General features: G+C 36.5%; 1 protein-coding gene across 1 annotated transcript in view; it reads right to left on the reverse strand.

Moving 5' to 3' along the window:
- Nucleotides 1-22,182, reverse strand: part of TENM3 (teneurin transmembrane protein 3) — a 3,314,517-nt gene that overhangs the window by 79,297 nt on the left and 3,213,038 nt on the right. The window contains exons 24-27 of the mRNA XM_074231559.1: nt 11,732-11,948; nt 10,589-10,708; nt 10,053-10,314; nt 1,293-1,560 (exon numbers count right to left, since the gene is read on the reverse strand). Of these exons, the coding sequence (XP_074087660.1) occupies nt 1,293-1,560; nt 10,053-10,314; nt 10,589-10,708; nt 11,732-11,948 (867 nt within the window). The remainder of the gene's footprint in view (nt 1-1,292; nt 1,561-10,052; nt 10,315-10,588; nt 10,709-11,731; nt 11,949-22,182) is intronic.

A 22,182-nucleotide genomic window follows, 5' to 3' on the forward strand; every position in this document is an offset into this window, starting at 1 on the left:
CAAAACACAAAGTGAAGTGGAGGTTTAGGAATTGATAGTTCAGAATTCAATGAATGATTATAACTGAAAATCATGAGTGATAAATGAAATTTTTCCAGCTATTCCATTTCTAATGCTGTTAAGTGGTAAGACTCATGGGAAATAAAAATCAGGGTAAGAAAGGTTTCTGAATGATATTGTTTTCAATTGTAAATACTGAAACCAAATGCAAGGAATCCAGTAGCAAATTAGCAAGTATGGAAGTAAAAGTGGAGGTTCCATTGTAGGATTTAAGTCATTTCAACATATAGTTGTTAAATGCCTTTTATAACCAAGACACCAAGCTAGCCCTTAATAAGAGGAAACATCAGAGCTTTATACTGCACACAAAATGAAGGGAAGAATCCACAAGTATGTGTTATGTGCATTGAATAACGCAGGCCCTAGAAAGATGTTTTTAACTTAAATATTACTGACATTTCAGTCTGAAATGAGTTACAGAACACAAATTCCCCATGCCCTAAATATTTCCCACTCTGAGCTTGGTTTCTGATGCTCTGGGCCTGAGGCTATGCCAGTGCACATTCCAGGTTCAGCCACTCTGACTATCATCTAGTCAATTCACTTCAACAACCAACGGTTTGACTTCATTTTTTTTTTTACTTAATTGATTTGCTGCTTGAATAAAGTGACTGTTCATTCAGTTTGGGTTAAATGATTGAGCTGATTTGGGATTTAAACCCAGCTGAGATACCTTCTACTATTAAATGTCACTCAGACTAGGTGATTGATCCAAATGGAAGAAATGTAGGGAAGAAAAGAAGGAAGGAGAAAATGGAGGAAAATAATAGAAATAATATATGAAATAAGGCAGGGAAAAATAGAGAAGAAAGTACAATGGAACAAAGAAAATATATATATATATATATTTATATGAAGATATATATATATATATATGTATATGAAAATAAGGAGTTAAAAAGGATATTACCTGACATGAACTATCACCTAGGCTTCTCTGGGATATAGTCTTTACTCCCCCAAACCCCCCCAAAACAGAGAAGAATTTCCTTTCCCTCACATGGTACACTTACCATTTCGCTATGGAATGCTATGCACCAAGTAGGAGATATCTTTCTCTAGAGTAACTGATAGATCCCTTCCAAAATTCCCTCCTATCTCCCTTTCTGATTAATGCTCATTGATTTTCCTTGTGATTTTCCTAGTTAGTTCTATAATCATTATAAATTTGAAACAAAAGTTTAAATGAAGGAAGTAAAAAATAAGCAACCTACAACATCTGCAGAACTCACCAACAGCTTCGGACAAACCATAGACTTTCTGATTATATGCATCGGTCTTATCCCATATGAATGTATATGCAAGGTTTGGTGAAGCTGGGAACCATTTTTGAAAGAGTCTTCCTACTACTGCCACCATCAGATGAACTTTCATTAAATTAAACGGTATAACAGACTGAGTCATGGTGATCTTCAAGACTGACTTGTACCCTGCTGCTCTGGAGCTCAAATAGGAGAGTTTTAGGTCTGTCCCTGGAATTGCAGTATCTTCATGAAGTACCTAAGTTATGAATAAAATAGATTTTAAAATATCAATTATAATTGTATTTTCTGCACTGGAAAGCAAAAATAGTACAAATTATGCAACAAAACAAATCATTAGAGATTGAACACATATCAGATAGGAAGCAGAGATTTTTTAAAAATTTAGATTTGGAAATAAGTTCAGAGATACTTCTGATGCTGAAATCTATAAAAATGAGGTTTCACCTCACTTAATAAACCATCAAAGATAACAAAAAAAATGGGAATAGTTTATGTTGGAGGAGCTGTGATTGATGGACATGCTACTGTCCAGTTGATGAAGCAGGGAACTGGGTCAGCCTTTGTGAAAGTGATTTGCCTTTGCCATCTTAATTGATCTTTGTTGAATCCTCTTCAGTTTAATGGTCTTATTCCGGAAATGTAGCATCCACATCGAACTCAGTAATCTTCTTTGTAGTCTGGAAAAGTCAGGGTCCCATTAAGACTTTCCACTGTGGTTCAGTATACCATACTTCTCAATTTAGCCTAAAATTGCATAAGTTTTCTTAGCTTACACATTACACAACTGACATACTGAACCCTAGACGTCTCTTCCCATACTGTTTTCTAAAAAAAATTTAAGGCAATGGGGTTGAGTGACTAGTCCAAGGTCACACAGCTAGGCAATTATTATTAAGTGTTTGAAGTCAAATTTGAACTCAGGTCCTCCTGACTCCAGGGCCAGGGCTCTATCCACTGTGTCATCTAACCACCATATCCCCCTCCCACCCACACACATCATTTTGATCATTTATGAACAACTTCCTGAAAAGACTCTGGATATGAAATTGTAGTCTGAGGTCAGGTCCTGTTATTAGCAGAATTCTTTAATAGGCTAGTACCTTCCTTAAGGGAGGCCTAGTGGGTCAACCCATTACACTCCATTTTTAACTTTCCATAATTAAGGAATAATTCTGAAGATAAGACTGAAAAAAGAAAAGTGAGGCTCAGAGAGAGGGACAGGAGGAGGCCACACAGCTATTAAGCACCAAATGTAGTCATCTCTCAGTTGAGGTTTTTCTAACCATGAGATGTTCAAATAAATTAGAGAGCTTAATGATTAATTAAGAGAACACAATAGACTATGCAAGTTTGTAATGTTTTCTCAGGACAACATTAAAGAACAACTGGGTGGTCCGCAGATCCTGAAGGCTCTTTGAGGTTAAAACTATTTTCATAATAATGCCAAGATCTCTTTTATTTATTAAAAATTATTATTAAAATTCCCCCCTTTTCCAATTACATATATGTGTGTGAAGCCTCATATTCATCATATACTTCAACCAAAATAATATATTACTAAAGACTGAAGGCAGGAGCAGTTCTTAAAATTCAGCTGGCCTCTATTAAATTAAATTAAAAACCAGACATTAAACAGATTAACAAAAATATATAAAATAATGTCACTCTTCTCACCTTTTTTTGGGGAAATATAATTATATATGTATATTAATACAAAGAGATTATTATTTCTAAACAGCATATTAAAATGATCAAAATTCAGTATATTAATTTTAACAATTTTATCTCTAATTATTACTATATATTAATTTTATATAAAATTTAAATAAATATTTTGGAAAGTTTTTAGCTTTTTATTATAACTATAAATTTTGGGAGACATAACCAACATAAACCAAAAAACTCAATTTCTGAGATGGAATGGGTTCTAACATTAAAAAAATTTGAAAACTGTTTTCCATCTGCTAAGATCCCAGTGTTCTCCTATAAAGCACAGTATCTTAGAGAAATCATCATGTCTGAACCTCAATACTGAAAGAAACTCTCTGGAAATCAAAATGGTAAAACCACTTTATTAGGATTCAAATTAATTTATGATCTGTTGATAAACATTTCTATGTGTGAGAGTCATTGCTTTTTTCATATTTCTCCTTCTGCTTCTTTGCTTATTTATTTGTTTTTTGCAAGGCAATGGGATTAAGTGACTTGCCCAAGGTCACACAAGGTTATTATAAAAGTCAGATTTGAATTTGGGTCTTCCTGATTCCTGGGCTGGTGCTCTATCTACTGTTCCACCTAGGCACCCCTCTCCTTTTGCTCCTTATAATTTGCCTCCTTTTTCAGAATGTGCCCTATTCTTTTGATGTCTGTTTATTTGGTTCCTTTTGCTCTCCATGTGCCTTTAGAGGTCCTGGTCTTGAGATAAAATCTGGTTTGACACTCATTAGACTGATCTTGGTCAAGACACTTAACTTATGTTCTGACTTCTATTTCCCAGGGATTCTGAAAAGATCTAATGAAATAATATTTGTAAAGTACTCAGGTGAAGGGGTTAGAGCTATGGACTTGCAGTCAGGGAGGCCTAAGTGCAAGCCAAGTGTGGGACCTGGGCAAGTCACTTCACCCTGTTTGCCTCAGTTTTCTCATCTGTCAAATGAGTTAGAGAAGGAAATGGCAAACCACCCCTGTGTCTTTGCCAGGAAAACCCCAAATGGGATCATAAAGAGTCAGACACAATTCAACAACAATAACAATAAAAAATAGTATAGTGTCTGGTACATTGTAGATGATTAATATGTTGCTTCCTTCCTTTACAAGAATCCCAGAGTTTAGATGTGGAAGATCTTAAAAAACTATCCATTTCATTCCACTCATTTTGTAGAAATCGGATTTGGAGGACCAGAGACATTTCATAGACCCAGAACTAGAAAGGATCTCAAAGGTCGCCTGGTAGGGCCTTTTCATTTTAAACATAAGGAAACTGAAGCTACAAAGAGTTATCATTGGAGTTGAACCTGGGAAGTTCTGGGCCTGGAGTCAGGAAGACTACATCCAGCCTCAGCACTTACTGGCTGGCTGGTCCTGGACCATCTTAACCTCAGTTTACCTGAATTTCCTCATTTGTAAAATGAGCTGGAGAAGGAAATGGCAAACCCTGCCTACATCTTTGCCAAGAAAGTCCCAGATGGGATTATGAAGAGTCAGATGTGACTGTAGAAACAACTGCTGATTCCAGTAACATAAACGAGAGTGACAGAGCTTCTTTGTCCAGAGCACTTGTGTAAAAAGCAGGTTAATTTGTTGTAACAGTTATTCCTTTCCTATAAATGGAATCATTTTTAGCCAAACAATTTTGACAAGGATAGTGAAACAAGCCAGGGTACAAACATTCCAGCTTCGAAGGCTTTACAGATAGAACTTTGCAATCCTCTTCTGCTTCCCTATTTATACATGAGAACACTGAAGACCAGAAAAGTTGAAGTTGGCTTGAAGACTGATAATAACAATAGAAATAGGGAAAGCCAGATAAGGAGATGTTTTTGTCAATCCTACTTTGTAGAATGTAAAATTAACTACTGAGTTTTCTTTCCTAGAAGCAGGATCCCAAAGCTTCATTCCTAACTACTCATTAGGAGTATGTCACTGGGCTGCACCAGAATGAATGTAGAGTGAGGAGCACTGATCTCAGAGTAGCCCTGCAGCGTGAACCTGCAGCAGGAATCTGGGGAAACCAGCCTGCACCTCCAGAGCACAGCCCACAGATGGTAAAGGGGTCAGGGGAGACTGCAGAAAACTCTCTGCTCTCCCTGGGACAGGACTCTGCTGTTTGCCCACACTCAGATCCAGGTTGCAGTTTGGCCTTCCATACTAAGATAGCAAGGACCCTCCTTACAGCTCCAGGACAGAGGAAAGTGCATGTGGTCATCTATATATCAAAGCATAGGCAAGAGAACATAAGACCTTGGAGGAATAAAGGTCCCAGTGGGGTGTCCCAGAACAAAAACCAAAGCAGACATCCCAGTAATACTCAAAAGCTCAGGAAGCACCCCAAAGCCAGGCACAGGCTGAAGAAATGAGTAAGCAGAGAAAAAAGGAACACCATCGAGAAATTCTTTTGTCTATGATCCCAAGAAGGATCAAAATACTCAATCTGAAGATGAGGAAGTACAAGATCCTGCATCTAAAGACTCCAAGAAAAATGGAAGTTGGGCTCAGGCTATGACAGAGCTCTAAAAAAGATTTTGAAAATCAAGTAAGGGGGGGTGGCTAGGTGGCACAGTGGATAAAGCACTGGCCCTGGAGTCAGGAATACCTGGGTTCAAATCTGGTCTCAGACACTTAATAATTACCTAGCTGTGTGGCCTTGGGCAAGCCACTTAACCCCATTTGCCTTGCAAAAACCTAAAAAAAATCAAGTAAGGGAGATAGAAGAAAATTGGGAAAAGAAATGAGAGAGAGAGAGAGAGACAGACAGAAAGACAGACAGACAGACAGGAAAAACACGAAAAAGAAGTCAGCAGCTTAGTCAAGGAGATCCAAAAAAATGCTGAAGAAAATTACATGTTAAAAACCAGCATATGTCAAATGGATAAATCAGTTCTAAAAGTTATTGAGGAGAAGAATGCTTTAAAAAGCAGAATTGGCCAGATGGAAAAGGAGATAAGAAAGTTCTCTGTGGAAAACAAATCCTTCAAATGCAGAATGGAGCTAAAGGAAGCTGATGACTCTTCAAGAAGTCAAGACATAATACTTCAACACCAAAAGAAGGAAAAATTAGAAGAAAATGTGAAACATCTCATTGAAAAAACCAATTGATCTGGAGAACAGGTTCAGGAAAGATAATTTAAAAACTATTGGGATACCTGAAAGTCATGATCAGGAAAAGAGCCTTGACCTCATTTTTAAAGAAATCCTACAGAAAAATTGCCCTGATATCCTAGAAGCAGAGGGCAAAATAGAAATTGAGAGAATCCATCAATCTCCCTAAGAAAGAGATTCAAAGAAAAAAACAACCCCCAGGAATATTATAGCCCAGTTCCAGAACTCCCAAGTCAAAGAGAAAATATTACAAGCAGCCAGAAGGACACAATTCAAATATTGAGGAGCTATAGTCAGTATCACACAGAACTTAGCAGCAACTACATTAAAGGCTCATAGGGCTTGGAATATAATATTCCAGAAGGCAAGAGGGAAAAGAGGGCAGAAAAATTGAAAATACTCTTCCAGGGAAAAGGTGGACTTTCAATGAACCAGGGGAATTTCATATATTCCTGTTGAAATGATCAGAGCTGAACAGAAAGTCTGACCTTCAAATACAGGACTCAGGTGAAGCATAGAGAATGGAGGAGAAGGGTAAAATATGAGGGACTTAATGATGATGAACTACATGTATTCCTGCATAGAAAAATGATACTGATAATACTCATATGAAACTTCTCATTTGATAGAGCAGGTAGAATAAGCTTTTATAGATGAAGCACAGAAGAGAGCTGAATTTGAAGATATAATATATTGCAAAAATGTAGTCAATGGATAAAAGGGAAATGTACTGGGAGTAAGAGAGAGGTGGAATAGGCTAAGATATTTTGTATAAAAGATATATTTTTTATACAATGAGATTTTGCAGTGATATGGAAGGGGGAAGGTGAGGGGGGAATGAGGGAACCTTCACTCTCATCAGAAATGGCTCAGAGAGGAAACAGCATATACATTCAATAGGGTATAGACATCTAGAGTAAAAAGGAGAGAAGGGGGGCAGGGGAAGGGGGGGATGTGGGTGATAGAGAAGAGGTCAGAGCATAGGAAAGAATAATCAGATATAACACATAACACATTTTCTTTTTTGCTTCTTGCAAGGGGCTGGGATTGGGTGACCTCTCCAGGACCATGGGGCCAGGAGGTTGCTGGGTCTCAGGGGTAGTATGTGGGCTTGGGGCCTCTTGGCCACAGGGCTGGTGATCAGTCCGCTGTACCACCCAGCTACCCTACAGCACATTTTAGAAGAGGGACAGAGTGAAAGGAGAGAGAACATATATGATACTAGGGAGGAATGGATGGAAGGAAGTATAATCAGCAACAGTAACAGTGGAAAAATATGGAAGTAACTTTTATGATGGACTTATCATAAAGAATGTGATCCACCCAAAGCAGAGCTGATGGTATCAGAACACAGACTGAAACTCATTTTTTCTTTTTTTTTACTTTATTCTTCATGAGGGTCTATGTTTTTTTTTTCGGGGGGTATTATGTTTACTCTTAAATAAGAATATTTTAGTAATGTATAAAAAATATCACTTGTACAAAAATATTCATAGCAGCTCTTGTTCATGGTGGCAAAGAAATGGAAATTAAGTAAATGTCCTTCAATTGGGGCATGGCTTAACAAAATGTGATTATATGCATGTGATGGAAAACTATTGTTTTATTAGAGGCCAGGAGGGATGGGAATACAGGGGAAACCTGGAAAGATTTGCATGGATTGATGCTGAGTGAGATGAGCAGAACCAGAGAACATTGAGCACCCTAGCAGCAACATGGGGATGATGATCAACCTTGATGGACTTGCTCATTCCATTAGTGCAACAATCAGGCACAATACTTTATTTTTCTTTCTTAAGGATATGATTTCTCTCTCATCACATTCAACTTAGATCAACGTATACAATGGAAACAATGTAAAGACTAACAGACTGCCTTCTGTGGGGGGGGTTGGGGGAGGGAAGCAAGATTAGGGGAAAAATTGTAAAAAATTCAAAATAAAAAAACCTTGCTAGGAGTATGTTACTGATCTTTGGCATTTCACCCATCCCAAGGTCTTTCTAACTTTGCTCATTCTGTTTGGCTCATCACTCAAGCTTATATTCTCAGAATCAGATTTGATTCTTCATTCTTCATCATTCCCTGCCATCCCCACTTTTCCCCAACATGTGAGATGAGAATCCTGCCCAATACATCTCTAATATCTATTCCCTTATACTTTTTTTAGCCTCATCATTTCTGGCCTGGACTATTGTAATAGCCTCCTAATAGATCACCTCCCTATATGACCTCTCATGTCTCCAAGTTTATCTTTCTTCAATTCAACTCCTGGAAAGCTACAAATTGCCAGTCTTAGACTATAGATTTGACCATATCAACTCCCTGAGCAATTTTCAAGGGCTCTATCTATTTTAGGATAAAATAGACTCCTTATTTTGGCATCAAGCTGGTGCCAATCTATCTTACAATCCTCACTTAAAATTACTAGCTTATATAGACTCTTTCTTCCAGTCAAACTGACCTATTTGCTATTCCCTGTATACAATATACCATCTCCTACTCCTTTAAGTCCCAGCTAAAATCCCCTCTTCTACAGGGAACTTTCCTAAACCCTCTTAATTCTAGTTCTATTCTTCTTTGAATCATCTCCTATTCTTCCTGTATATAACTTGTTCATACATATTTGTTGCATCCTCCATTAGACTGGGTGATTCTTGAGGGCAGGGACTTTCTCTTTCTTCTTTCTGAATCCCCAGTGCTTATCTGGTATGTAGTAGGTACTTAATAAACTGACTGTCAGGCTATTTCCCCTTCTGGAAAGAGGGATGTCTTCCTCATCACTCCCCTGGGAATTCCTTTCAAGACTCAACCACTTTGAGTTCTTTCCTGAGGTCCTTAGTTGTTAGTGTTTTTCTCATGTCCTGTCTAGGAAATTGCCTAATATTTATTCTGAGAGCAAAGAAGGTAATCATTTTATGACCTCACAAACAGTAGGAGTTTAATAAATGCTAACTGATTGGTTGATTGTTTTTTGTGAATGTAATTTTCTCGTTTTAGAGTGTAAGCTACTTGAGTACAGACATCATTTTTGAGGGGTCTCCTGCACATAAAACAGTTACTTTAAAATATTTGTCATATTGATGAATTGAATTACTTGGTGACTTGGCTTTCAGCAATTTGATGATTCTGACCCTTCCTGTAGGTTGGATTTATTCAGGACCAGTAGGTATTCATAGCCACTCTAGAATGGGGAAGGTTTATTTAAGACTAGAATAGGTCTGATTAACTCAATATTGTCTCTTAATCCATGTTTCCTTCACCTTTATCTGTGATGTTGACCAACACTTAGGTTTTCATGGCTTAAGCAAATACATATTTGTAAAAGTCTTCAGAGAGCTGTTTTACTTTGGAAACCACAAATTCCTAATACTTACTATTTATGAATAAAGCCACTTTTTATTGTTCTCAGTTCTCTGTCCTCAAGAACTCAAAATATTTTTTAAGTGGAAAACATATGGAAAGGAAAAATAAATTCTTTCTCTAAGCAGCATAAGCCCTAATTAAAAAACAAATAACATTCTCTATTCTTAAAAATACCATCATTACTTGCTTATAGAGTATGAGTGATTAGTTATTCAAGTTAAGAAGAAACATCAGGTATTGAATTTTTCTAAGGACAAATGATGATTTTGTTTCAAGAACAATATTGTTAAACAGTTGATAATTAAACAATATATGCTTACATAAAATGGAGCAAAAAAAGTCGATTTCTTTAGGAATGTCATTATTCACAGAGAGCCTTAATGCTTAAAAAACCAAACCCTACCTATCCCTTAAAATTTTTAACTCATGTCATATTTAATATATCTTAAACTATTTTTATGACTTTACTAGCAACTTTGAAGCTCTTTTAAGTTTTTTTGAAAGGTGCATTGTGAGAAGGTAGTTTATTTTTAAGTTATGTCTTGCCTGTGTCTCAGGAATAATGGGACTGTCTTCAGGAGAAGATCTGAAAAAGGTGGATAAAGGTGATGACACAATGATGGGATTTGGCCTCACAAATCCACTCAGATCACAGCTGGGAATGTCATTCTCTTCTTTCTTCATGACCAGGGTATCCATCACATAAAAGACATTCCAGGGAATCCACACAGTGTGATACTGAGTGAGGAATGGTGACCGTTCAAATACCAGAGTGAGAGATGCACCGCCATTTGCCACCAAGTCAAACCTAAGAAAAAACGAAAATAAACTTAATGAATTTTACTGATCCAGAATTCCATCATCACACTTTATATCCTCTTTCTTCTTTGCATTAAGCAGCTCTAAAAAGAAGTAATCAACATCAAAAAAGTATCTAATAATGTTTTTTCAACATATTTTCTCACACAGTTCTCCAGTTTCTACTTTAAAGCAACCATAATGAATATTATTCCAATTGTTACGAGCCTTTCTTCTAAATAAACAAGAAATGTAAACATAAATGTGTGGTAGCACCAACTTACATTCCATCCTGGCGAGTAATAGTATATCCATACTCTGGGTAATGAAAAAATGAGACGTTAACTCCAATAAGGGGAGTCCCATCTGCAGTTAGTACTTGGCCTCTAATGACAGAGGCAAGGCTGTGGGAAAAGTAAAAGAATTAGAATGAACATTTGTTTTCTCAGGCCAACATTACTATGATTAATAGGTAATGTAACTTAAGGACAGAAAAACACTACCACATGCAATCAATTGCTATTCACAAAATCAGGGCTGAAACACTCCCAAGCCAATGCCCTCTTTTAACTCAGTATAATTTACATTCTCTAAGTGCCTTCCTGTTTACCCTGTGTTTTAATTTGTTGCAATCTGTTCTTTGGAGAGATATCAAGACCAATAATTTAGTGATGAATTCTTAAAAATTATAAACTCTATGCTTTTCTTCTATAAGTCATATTTCTGGCACTTATATGAAGAAAAGTATACTTTCCAATTAATTCTGAGGCAATCTGGAAATCTGCAGGGACCAAGGAGTACAAGATTTAAAGGGGCAATAAGGAACATTTGTGCAACAACTTTTAATCAACTGCTGTGCCTAACTGCACTAATGCTGTTAAATTTCTGCAGACCCAGGAGTTCCAGTGTAAATCATCTTCCTTTGCTCAGTGAGACACAAGACACCTGCTTTCACTTATGGGTTTATTTTCAGGTCATTACTGCTCTGTAAAGCACCAGTCAAACAGCTTATGTAATCATACCTCCATGCAGTTAGCAGTTCCATTACATTAATTCATAATTTATATTATTTAGTGAGCTCGGTTTTTTTTTTAAAAGGTGCATTTCTTTCTTTCCTTTTGGGCTCTTTTCATAGCTTCTTCTGATATACTTCCAACTGTGCCAACCTGAATCAACTGGTTAAATGAAGATTTATTGACTCCTTAATGAAATGTCCTGTTAGGTCCCAGGCACAGAACTTGATGTGTATACTAAGTCACAAATGTTGGAGATGGCTAGTTTGTTGAAGAACTAAGTGAAAGAAAGGAAACTTGGGGATTGGGGGGAATATCACATTCACCAAGGGCGCAGTCATCAACATTTCCCATGCCATGCAGATCAACCACTCCAGGCAAACAGAAATAGTATTGCAAAGACAAAACATTAACCTTTTATTGAAAGGACTTTCCCCAGGTATAACATGAGTACTGTCTGGTCCTGTAAGAAAACTAATTCGATCATAAAAAGACTTAGCAGCTTGCTGAGATGGTGACTGTAGACTTTGGCTAATGATATCTTGTGGATCAGGGAGTCCGCGGCAATAGGGCTGATTCTGGCAGGAACTCTGTAAGCAGCAGTCTGGATCCATACAGTCAATTAATCCATCTGCAGATAGAAATTTAAAACCAATGAATGAGCCCTTTTCCCCAACACATTTTTGACAAATACACAGCTGGGGGACTGGGAGAGAGGAAGAGGAGGATAAGTAAGGAGTGGCAGGGTGATGATGTTATAGATGGAGAACTGCCATGGACACATGGGAGGCTTGAGTTCATGCCCAACCTCTGAGCCATAGAGCTAGGTTTGGGTAAATATCCTAACCTCTCAATGCTGCAAAGTGGTTGCTAGTCTACAGTGGAAGAAGCCATTTCCTTACCTAGAACTTCCTATATTAATGCAATAATTAGTTTGGGGGAAAAAGAGCAGTCTAAAGAAATTCTGATATATATATATATATATATATATATATACATATATATATATATATATATATATATATATATATATAAATGCATTTTTAAGGCTTGCATTTCTAGAGAGGTATTCTTGTGAGAAAGAAGGTAGACTTTGGAAGTTTAAAAATATTCATTTTTTTCATTTTGAATTTTGAAAAAATGGGAATTTTCCTTGTTTGAACAAATGAATGTTAATAGAATGGAAGAATCCAGAGTTATGATATCTGTATTAAAAATACTGATTAATGTGAAATTTGGCTTAAATGTTTTCTTACCTTTTATTTTTCTGAGAGATGGGAAATGCATCTTGTTTTAATATAGCAAAATACATTTTATTAACACAATATGTTTTAATAAAATTGCTTTTTAAAAGATATTCTGATCATTCATTTGTTTTAGGCTATGAAAAACTGAGGCAAAAGAGAAGGAATAGTATAAATGGAGTCAAACTGTACAAATTCATGAGGTAGGTCAATATCATAGGTGAAGTAAGGTAGAAAATGACAGACTGAGCTCAGTTGCACTGGGACATGCTCATTCTATGAAGACATTATTTTCCTTAATTCATTTCAAAGATGTTACTTCAAATACATTATAATACTTAAGAAAGACTTCATAATCCTGAGGTTTTTCATATCATCGATATGACAAATGAAAAGTTGCTATCACCTTAATTTTCGAAAACACTCATATGCATGAAAATGTATGAGTTCAGATCCCTTATAAACAGATTTTGTTAAGTTTCAACTTGTTCTGATCAATGGGAGCTAACTTGTAAAGGACTATAAACATATATCTATATAGCTTTTGTCCTTTGACTATATATCTATAGGACTAAATTTATTCCTATATATATGTGTGTGTGTAAATGTATATGGATATATACATACTATGTATGTTTATATATATATATATATCCACAAATAAAAACATTAAAGCATGTTTTGAATTTTGAGATCAGTTTTTAAATAATAACCCGACTCTTACTACATTTTTACCACCTCACTTCATCATTTCCCTTATGTGTTATAGAGATTGAAAAAGTATGAATGTATAGAAACATTATATTTGTGGTCAAACTACAGGAAGAAATGCAATGATGTTGGATTTTTTCATTAGTGGATACTATAATAATAATAAGGTATTTTTATTTATATTGTGTTTACTCTTCAAGATGCTGAAAGCACAAAATTATTTGAAGACATGCTGATAAGTGAAAAATACAACTTTTGTTCCATTCACACAATGATTCCTAACTTTAAAAGATGGGGGTGGAAAAATGAACTTTCAATGGCAAATCATGCTTAGGTGTTACTTATATAAAGTATACTTATGTAAAGATAAAGAATCTTTAAAATGTATCCTATAATGTATTTATTTTATGAATTCCTCCCCCCTCCATTTTGGAGTTGTATAAATAGAGTAAAATGTCCATACCTCTGACCCATAGATTCCATTAGTAGACATATACCCTAAAGAAATTACTGATAAGTAAGTCCCCTTTTTGTGGTTGTAAAGAACTAGAAACAATGGAGATGCCTCATTGATTGGAGAAGAACTAAGCATATTGAACATAATAGAATTTTCTTGGGATATTAAACAGTGAATATGATGAATACAGAGAAGCATGGAAGGACTGATGTGGGCTGATATATAACAAACAGAACCAAGAAAATATATATAATGACTACAACAATGTACATGGGAAAAACAACCATTCTAAAACATGAGAGGGACTATTGAATTATAGAAAGTGAGAATGATTCCAAAGAATGGATGTGAAAGGACAGAAACACAGTTGTAAAACTGATTATATTTTCATATTTTTTGATATGTTGATCGATTTTGTTGTTTTTTATCTTTAAAAATATTCTTTTTGATGTATGATAGCTCTGGGAAGGGTGATTGAAAGAAATTTAGTTAATGCAAAATCAAGAGAGAGAAATTTTTTTTAAAAAAAGAATGATTTCCCTTTGAGAACTGTAATTAATGTTTATTTACTATATTAAGCTTTTGAGTGTAATGGAAAAAAAAAGTGATATCTGAAATGTCTACCAGCTTTTATCTACCCATGCTCAATGTCTACCAAGAGTGAAAACAAATTCATTGAGGAAAGGAATTTCAAAATCAATATTTGGTGTCTTGGGGGTTAAATGTCTTCTTCTCTCCACTCCCCTCCCCCCAATGTATTCCCTTAGGGAATATATGGTACTGTTGCCAAAGAGGAATGCTCAAATTTAGTCATTCATCTTTGTTAGTTTATAAAAAGCAAATGTACATCTGGCATGGAGTCTGCAGGTCATAAAACTGCATGAGATTGACACCTTCTGAACTAATCAGCTGGAAATGCATTTTTACAAGCCTCTCTGCTAACATCAATCAGAGAGAGAATCTCATTTTCAACAGCCAAGATGCAGGGACACACTGTTTGTTATTTTTCTGTGGAGTTTATCAGCAACTTGCCCAAGCGAGTGACGGATGGTTATGAATCTGGCTCCCTATAACTTGAGTAAACATTTTTCATTCTTTGTCTGTACTTATGTTGCTGGTGCTGTCTAGTACAACTAAGCTGATGACGTGCTTGGCCAGTGTCTACTGCTGTAAAATCATCTTGGTGAAATAGATCAAAGTTTGGTAAAATCATTGATATTCTATTTTTGCCTTAGAAAGATTAGGTTGGCTTAGAAACCATATCTATTTTCATCCATTATGAAAATATCCAGAGAAGAAATCTGTTTAAACCTGGTGAATACCAACAAATAAATATTTTGTCTTTTTATGTGAATTTGGATTTTCAATAAAAGTGGCAAGTTCATGTAATATTGATTATTATTTTTATTGACTATAATAATAAGTGATGACATTTTTTCTAGCATCATGGTTTACAGAGTGCTTTACTTGTCATCTCATTCTATTCTCATGATAACCCCAAGAGGAAGCACATATTGATAACTGATAAAGTTGGTTTTTGTTCCACTCACATTTTAATTGCATTTCCATCTTTAAAAAGAAGATAGGAAAAAATGAATCACTTTCAGTTTACATATTGCTTCTATTATTATACCCATTTTATAGATAAAAAAAACTAAGACTGGCAAAGAATTCAGGTCTAGTATATGGACCATTGAGCTCCAAATCCAGCATTATGCAACTATTTTTAAAAGTTTATATAGTCCTTCCCATTCCCTTATTTCAATCTTTAATATTATGGTTTTTCCTCCCTCTACCCATATCATCTTATCATTCCTCTCCTCTTACTCTTATTGTTCCATGTCCTTATTGCTAATGGCTTCTTATTGTTCCAAGAAACCAAGAACTTCAACTTTTGCTTCCAAGTCTCCACTTTCCATTGTTTTCTCTTACCATTTATTTGGACTCTTTCAATCCTTTCCCTTCTCAAGCCATCCTCGATACAGCAATTAAAGTGATATTTTCAAAGTCTGTGCTACCCTAGGCCTATTGCATGTCACTACTCTCCACATACCCTATAGCATGGTGAAACGGTTCCTCAATAAGAACATCCTATCTTTGCACAGACTGTCCCCACTGAATGCACTATTTTTTCACCTTTGTTTCTCTGAATCCTTCAATTTCTTAAAAACTTGGTTTCAAAAGCATGTGAGGATTTCTGGATCCCTCCCAACTCCTAGGAATTACCCCTTCTTCAAATTGTCTTATTTTTACTTTGCATTTTGCATTTATATACTTTATACATGGTTTACCCCATAGTAAGTCTCTAGAGAGCAGAGATGGTTTCCTTTTTGTCTTTGCACCCCAGTACGTGTGGGGGCACACGGTAGGACCTTAGCAAAGCCTTGGGATTTGATCTTTCATACCATATTTATACTTTTCTCAGGCAGCTGTGTTCCATTTGCCCCAGGTCCAATTACTACTAAAGGACTTCTAACTCTCTCTTCTCAGGTAGGATTCTCTTGTCTAGAATTTCCTCTGTCCTCCAGCTTACCAAACTCCTGTCATTCCTTTTCTTTAAGAGAGACCTAGATTCTCACTGCTGTGGAAATTTCGCTGACTTACTGGATGAGAGGTCATGAATTTCTCCATAATGCACCCTGTCAAACCATCCTAGATATAGCGAATGTCCTAACAGCCCCATGGTGCATAGGAGACCATGAAAAGGGGGCTTCTTCCATGATAGGGGCACTTCTGAAGATAAATGAGCTAATGGAGGGAGAAGGGTAAAAGGAGGGATGGTCTGCAAACTCTTGCTTGGGGGAGGGTCTGTAATTCAAAACTTAAACCAGGTGCAACCTGCATGAATTCCCTTTCATTCACCATCCCCAACAATAGCACTTAACATAGCTCATGCATTATTTATTTGTGTGTTTAGCTATATGTGGATTCTTTATGTCTGTCTTCATCAGAGTTGCCTTCCCTGATAAGTTTTAAAGTCAGGGGCACTTAAATAGCTGCAAGGAGGGTGGCTGTGGAGAGTAGAGACTCATTTTCCACTCCCCTCAGCCACTGATGATCTTTAAGCTATTTTGAGAATATATAACACAGTGCATTGTTTCTGCTTGGAAATGCTGTGGATCAAATGGGAAGTTTAGTAATTCATAGACTCATGGAATGCTATAGCTAGAAGGCCATCTAGGTTCTAGGTAATCTTGTTCCAGGGACAGATTTTGTTTTTTCATGAGGATTTTCAGAAATGGCATTTGCTTCCAGAGCAAAGTACTATGGAGGGATGCTTGGGATCATCAATTCCACATTTTAATATGGTCTTATGAAAAGGTTGACAGAAACACCAGTTTGATGCACAGAATCATAGTAGATGACTGGTAATGGAGGAAGCTGTTACCATGTGAGGGATTTCTTTCCACTTGACCCTTGTAGAGCTATAGTTGGGAAGTATAACAAAGATAGGACTTGGTCAAAATAATGGAAATATTTTCAAAGGAAAGTTAAATTGGATATGATTACAATTTTTTTTAAAGAGCTACACAGACTCTGTTGGATAAGAAAATTTGAGACCCAGGCAAGATACATGATCTTCCCAGGGGTAAGTAGTGACTTAAGAGATAAAAGGATGATTAGAATCCAGGTCTCTTAAATTTTAATCCAAAAATCTTTCTGTTAAACTCAACATGTCATATGTATTAAGTAAATGGTATATTATCACCACATTGCTGCTTTACAGTATCCACTATGAAGTTAAATCTTGATTAAATAGAATGCTCAGGGAGTTGGATGTTCTAGTTATTTGAACATTCAATATAACTCAGCATTGTCTCTTTAAATGTCAATTTATCTAATAGTATATTGTAATAATATTTAACAAGTCTATTATGGCATATTATAATGAGATTTAATAAGCATATTGTAATAATATTGAATAAGCACGCCAGTTTATTTAATAAATGAGCAAATTCAATTTCAGTTGCCAGTATGTCTCCTTTAACTTCTTTTAATCAGTGTCATCTGTTAGATTTTAAGCTTCCCAAAGAACAGGAAATATATGCTACTGTTTTCTAGTCAAACCAATTCCAAATGGACACCATATTTAGATGAAAATAAGATATAAAAATAGATCATACTTCTTCCACCTTTATATCAACCAGGTCTCAATAAGTCAGGAAACTTGTCTATTAGTTATTTGAGGATATTGGTTCAAAACCCAGTTTTGCCACTTATTGTCTCTAAGACTTTGAGCAGTTAACTTTGTGTCTTCATAATCAAAATCTTGAATAACATGAAATAAAATGTTATGACAATTTGACTTCTCAAACACCAATGATTTAATTTGGTTCCTAATTGAAAAATGTAGGGACTATGACTTCATCATCACAGTACTTGCCTGATGCCTTAGCAGAAAAGAGAAATGGTAATAGTATTCTTTTTTTTTTTTTAGGTTTTTGCAAGGCAAACAGAGTTAAGTGGCTTGCCCAAGGCCACACAGCTAGGTAATCATTAAGTGTTTGAGACCGGATTTGAACCCAGGTACTCCTGACTCCAGGGCCGGTGCTTTATCCACTATGCCACCTAGCTGCCCCTGGTGGTAGTATTCTTAAGAATTTTATTTAATGTGAAATGATTCTGTAGATCCCTTCAAGTTAGACAGGAGTGCTGGAGACTCCCATGCAATCTTTGATGGAATCAAACTGAGTTAACAGAAGCTTCTTTTTTTTAACCTTTTTTTTTTGTAAGGCGAATAGGGTTAAGTGGCTTGCCCAAGGCCACACAGCTAGGTAATTATTAAGTGTCTGAGGCCCGATTTGAACTGAGATACTCCTGACTCCAGGGTTGGTGCTCTATCCACTGCACCACCTAGCTTCCCCTCCCCTTAACAGAAGCTTCTAAGAACTTTTGCTTCAGAAGTTGAGATTTTTGAAAATCTCTTTGGGGACGACTCTAATTCTGGGAAGGCCTATGGGGAAAAAGAAAGCTGGGAGCTCCCTAAAACAATTTGCCCCCAAAGTAGGATGCAACTAGGTCTCTAAAATGTTAGGAATGGTCATTTGATGGAGTACTCACTGAGTCTTCATCCTCAACTCATATTCCTACATATATTACTGCTCTGATAATAAGGTTACTAAAGACAAGAAAGGGAAGGGCATAAACACCAATGAAGTACCAGTACTATGTGGTAGACCTTCTGCTAAGCACTTTACAAATATGATCTCTTTGGATCCCAACCACCTGCTATTATCCCCATTTTACAACCGAGGAAGCAGGCAGAAGTTAAATGACTGGTTGGTTACAGGTGGTTGTCTATATCTGAGTCAGTTGGATCTAAACCTGGGTCTTCTTGATTCCAGGCCCATGCTCCATTGGCTATGTCTGCTTCCAAAGAACAACCACTGTTTCAGAGTTAGGTAGTAAATCACTTCATGGAGATATGGATTTTCTAGTTTGTTGTCTGGATAGAGACCCTAGTCTATAAACTTGGGGCAATGCTGTGCCCTCATATTCATCACCTTGGGCTTTGGCAGATTGGTCCAGCCATGTTGTTCAGCACTAGCCTGGCATCAGTAGGACCTGCTAGACTTCTGGGTCAGCTATGTGGCATAGAACATAGAGCACTGGGCTTGCATTCAGGGAAATCTGAGTTCAAATCTGGCCTCAGCCAATTACCATATGTGTGATCCTGGGCAAGTCACCTAACTCTCTGCCTTAGTTTTTCATCTGTAAAATGAACTAGAGAAGGAACTGACTGGCAAACTACTTGAGTATCTTTGTTGGCAAAATCCCAAATGGGGTCATGAAGTGTCAGACATTACTGAAACTACTTGAAAAGCATCAATGTTGAAGCATCAGACTAGGAATTTCAAGGCTATCTAGTGGAGTTTTAGTGGTAGTCTGAAGAGCTCACATTAAATTAAAAACAAAAGGCCCCACACATAAATGTTATTAATTAAAATAGGAAAAAAAATAAATGCTCTGCTCTGAAACAGTCAGTGAAGCCCTTAGCTAGCACAGTGCCTGGCTCTTATAAATGTTTATTGACTGGCTGCCTGACAATGCGCTAACTTACCAACGAACATAATTTTAGAACCTTGATTAGGAGTGATGGAACCAATCCATTCATGTTCTAGTTTGTTCTGCTAGCAAGGAGAATCATTCCATTTAGCTCAAGTGAGATAACATATGTAAAAGAACTTTGCAAATGCTGAAGCCCTATATAAATAGTTATTATTTGCTTCTTGGTAATAAAAGGAGAGAATTGGACATGGTAGTCTCCAAGGATCCTTCTAACTTAAATCCAAGTATTCTTGGTGAGGAAGGCAAGTAACTCCTTTTCACAAAAGGCTTCTGATCTCTTCTTTTTCATCTCATCAGTTTAAAAAAATTTCCTTAAGTGGTATTGGTAACAAAAAAAAATAACCTACATCTTAAATGGTGTCTAGAACAGAGGTGTGACATGTAGCCTGTAGCCTGTAACATTCTCAAGTGTGTACTGAACCAGATGAAAATGTAATTGAAAAATATTTGACAGAATAAAATATAATTGAGCATAGATAATATTACATATTAAAAAAGTTAATATGCAACCTGTAAGGATTCTTATGTATGTAGTGCCCTCATTTCTATTTGAGTTTGACACCACTGGTTTACAAGTTAAAAAGCACAAATGATACAAAGTCATGTAACATCCTGATATAAAGTCAATATTTTAAAATTTGTTCACAACATTTCCATGCTATAATTTTTATCTAATTTCCACCTGCTATCTCTTCTGGGTAGTACATTTTAAGTACATACCTCCCTCTGATTCATTTTATATGGTTGTTCAGTCGTGTTTGATTCTGCGTATCCCCATAGACTTTGTACATATGGTTTGTCATCTCCTTCTCCAGTGTGTTCCCATTTTACAGATGAGGTCCTGAGGCCAACCAGTGTCTCAAGGCTAGTAAGTAACTTAGGCATAATTTGCACTCTGATCTTCCTGACTCCTGCTCTTTCCACTGTACCACCAATTAGCTCTGCATCCCATTAGCTTGCCTTTGCTTCTAACCCTCCAGACTTGGGATACTGTAACAAAACTGCTTTCTCCCTCTGGCACTTCCCTCTTCAATGCAGGTCCCATTCTCTCACTGATGAACTACTTCTGGGGTTTCCATTTTGGGGATATGACCTAGCAGGCCATGTTTCATTCCTCTTCCAGATGTATTCTGACTCTTTGGCTTCCCCACGATGGCCCGTATGTGAGCTACTTCTTATTCTTTCCTGTTTCTATGTGTGGTTTTCATCATTAGAATTTAAGTTTCTTGAGGGCAGGTACTGTCTATTTTCTTGTATTTGTAGCCCTAACACTTAGCACAGTGTTAAAAAGTAAGTATTGTTGCCCCCTAATCCATGCAATCCCGCATTTTCTTTGGTAAGATACTTTATTTAGCTCTTCATTTCTTTTTTGATGTTCATTTAACTCTTTTTAGTTAATATTCATTGTTTTGCCTTCCCTCTTTTGCCGATTTATCTCTGAGAAAGTAATATTTTCCCCTTTTTCTAGACATGAGCAGAATTTTATTCATGTCTTTAAAATGTCTCCCTCTTCTCTTCTGGGACTCTCTGTACACCACCCTCATAATATCTCCCATTGATCATTCCCTCATTTAGACTATTTTGTCTGTTTCCCTGCTCCCTTGTTTCCCCTCTTTGTTCCCCGATACTTTATTTTTCCATTTTACTTCCTCATTTGTTTCATCTGTTTGATCCTTTAGCTCTCTCCTCCTCCTCTCTTTCATTTTCATTTCTCCTTCCTTCTTTTTGATTTTTCCATCACATTTCAAATCTCTGATTTTTTTAACAACAAATCTTCAAACTAAAAATAGAACAGTATAGCTAAATGAAAAAATGAATTCACTCTTAACCACCCAAGCATCTTATGTTGTACTTATATTGAGTGGGATAACAGAAGAAATAAATAATGTTCTGTTTCATCTGTCCTTATTACTTTTTTACTTTCCTCTTCCACCCCTGCCCCCCAACCTGGTCCTTGAAGAGAAAAAATGTCCTGTAGACCACAAACCTTTTACTGTCCTGGAGTATTAGAACTTACTCTTCCCAATTCACTATGTCCAAAATATTTTTGGGGACAGTTAATCACCAAGGAATTGAAATGAATCTCCTTATTACACTGCACTCTCCTTACATGATGAGAATGTGCAGTATGTTACCAATGACCTGCCGAAATTGTAAAATTCAAAACCTTTTTTTTAGTCTTCATCCAGCCTGATCTCTCTGTGGCATCTGGCACTGTCAGTCACTCCCTCTCTTTGGACACTTCTACTTCCCCTGGCTTTTGAGACATGCCCTCCTGTCTTGGTTGTCATCTTCTTTCTGACTTTTCAGGATGACTGTTCGCCAGTGTTCTTTGCCCTCCCCTGCTTTTGTTCTCTGCCTGCCATCTTATCCACTCCCAGATT

Source organism: Macrotis lagotis, chromosome 3 (genome assembly GCF_037893015.1).
Source record: "Macrotis lagotis isolate mMagLag1 chromosome 3, bilby.v1.9.chrom.fasta, whole genome shotgun sequence".
Classification (NCBI taxonomy): domain Eukaryota; kingdom Metazoa; phylum Chordata; class Mammalia; order Peramelemorphia; family Peramelidae; genus Macrotis; species Macrotis lagotis.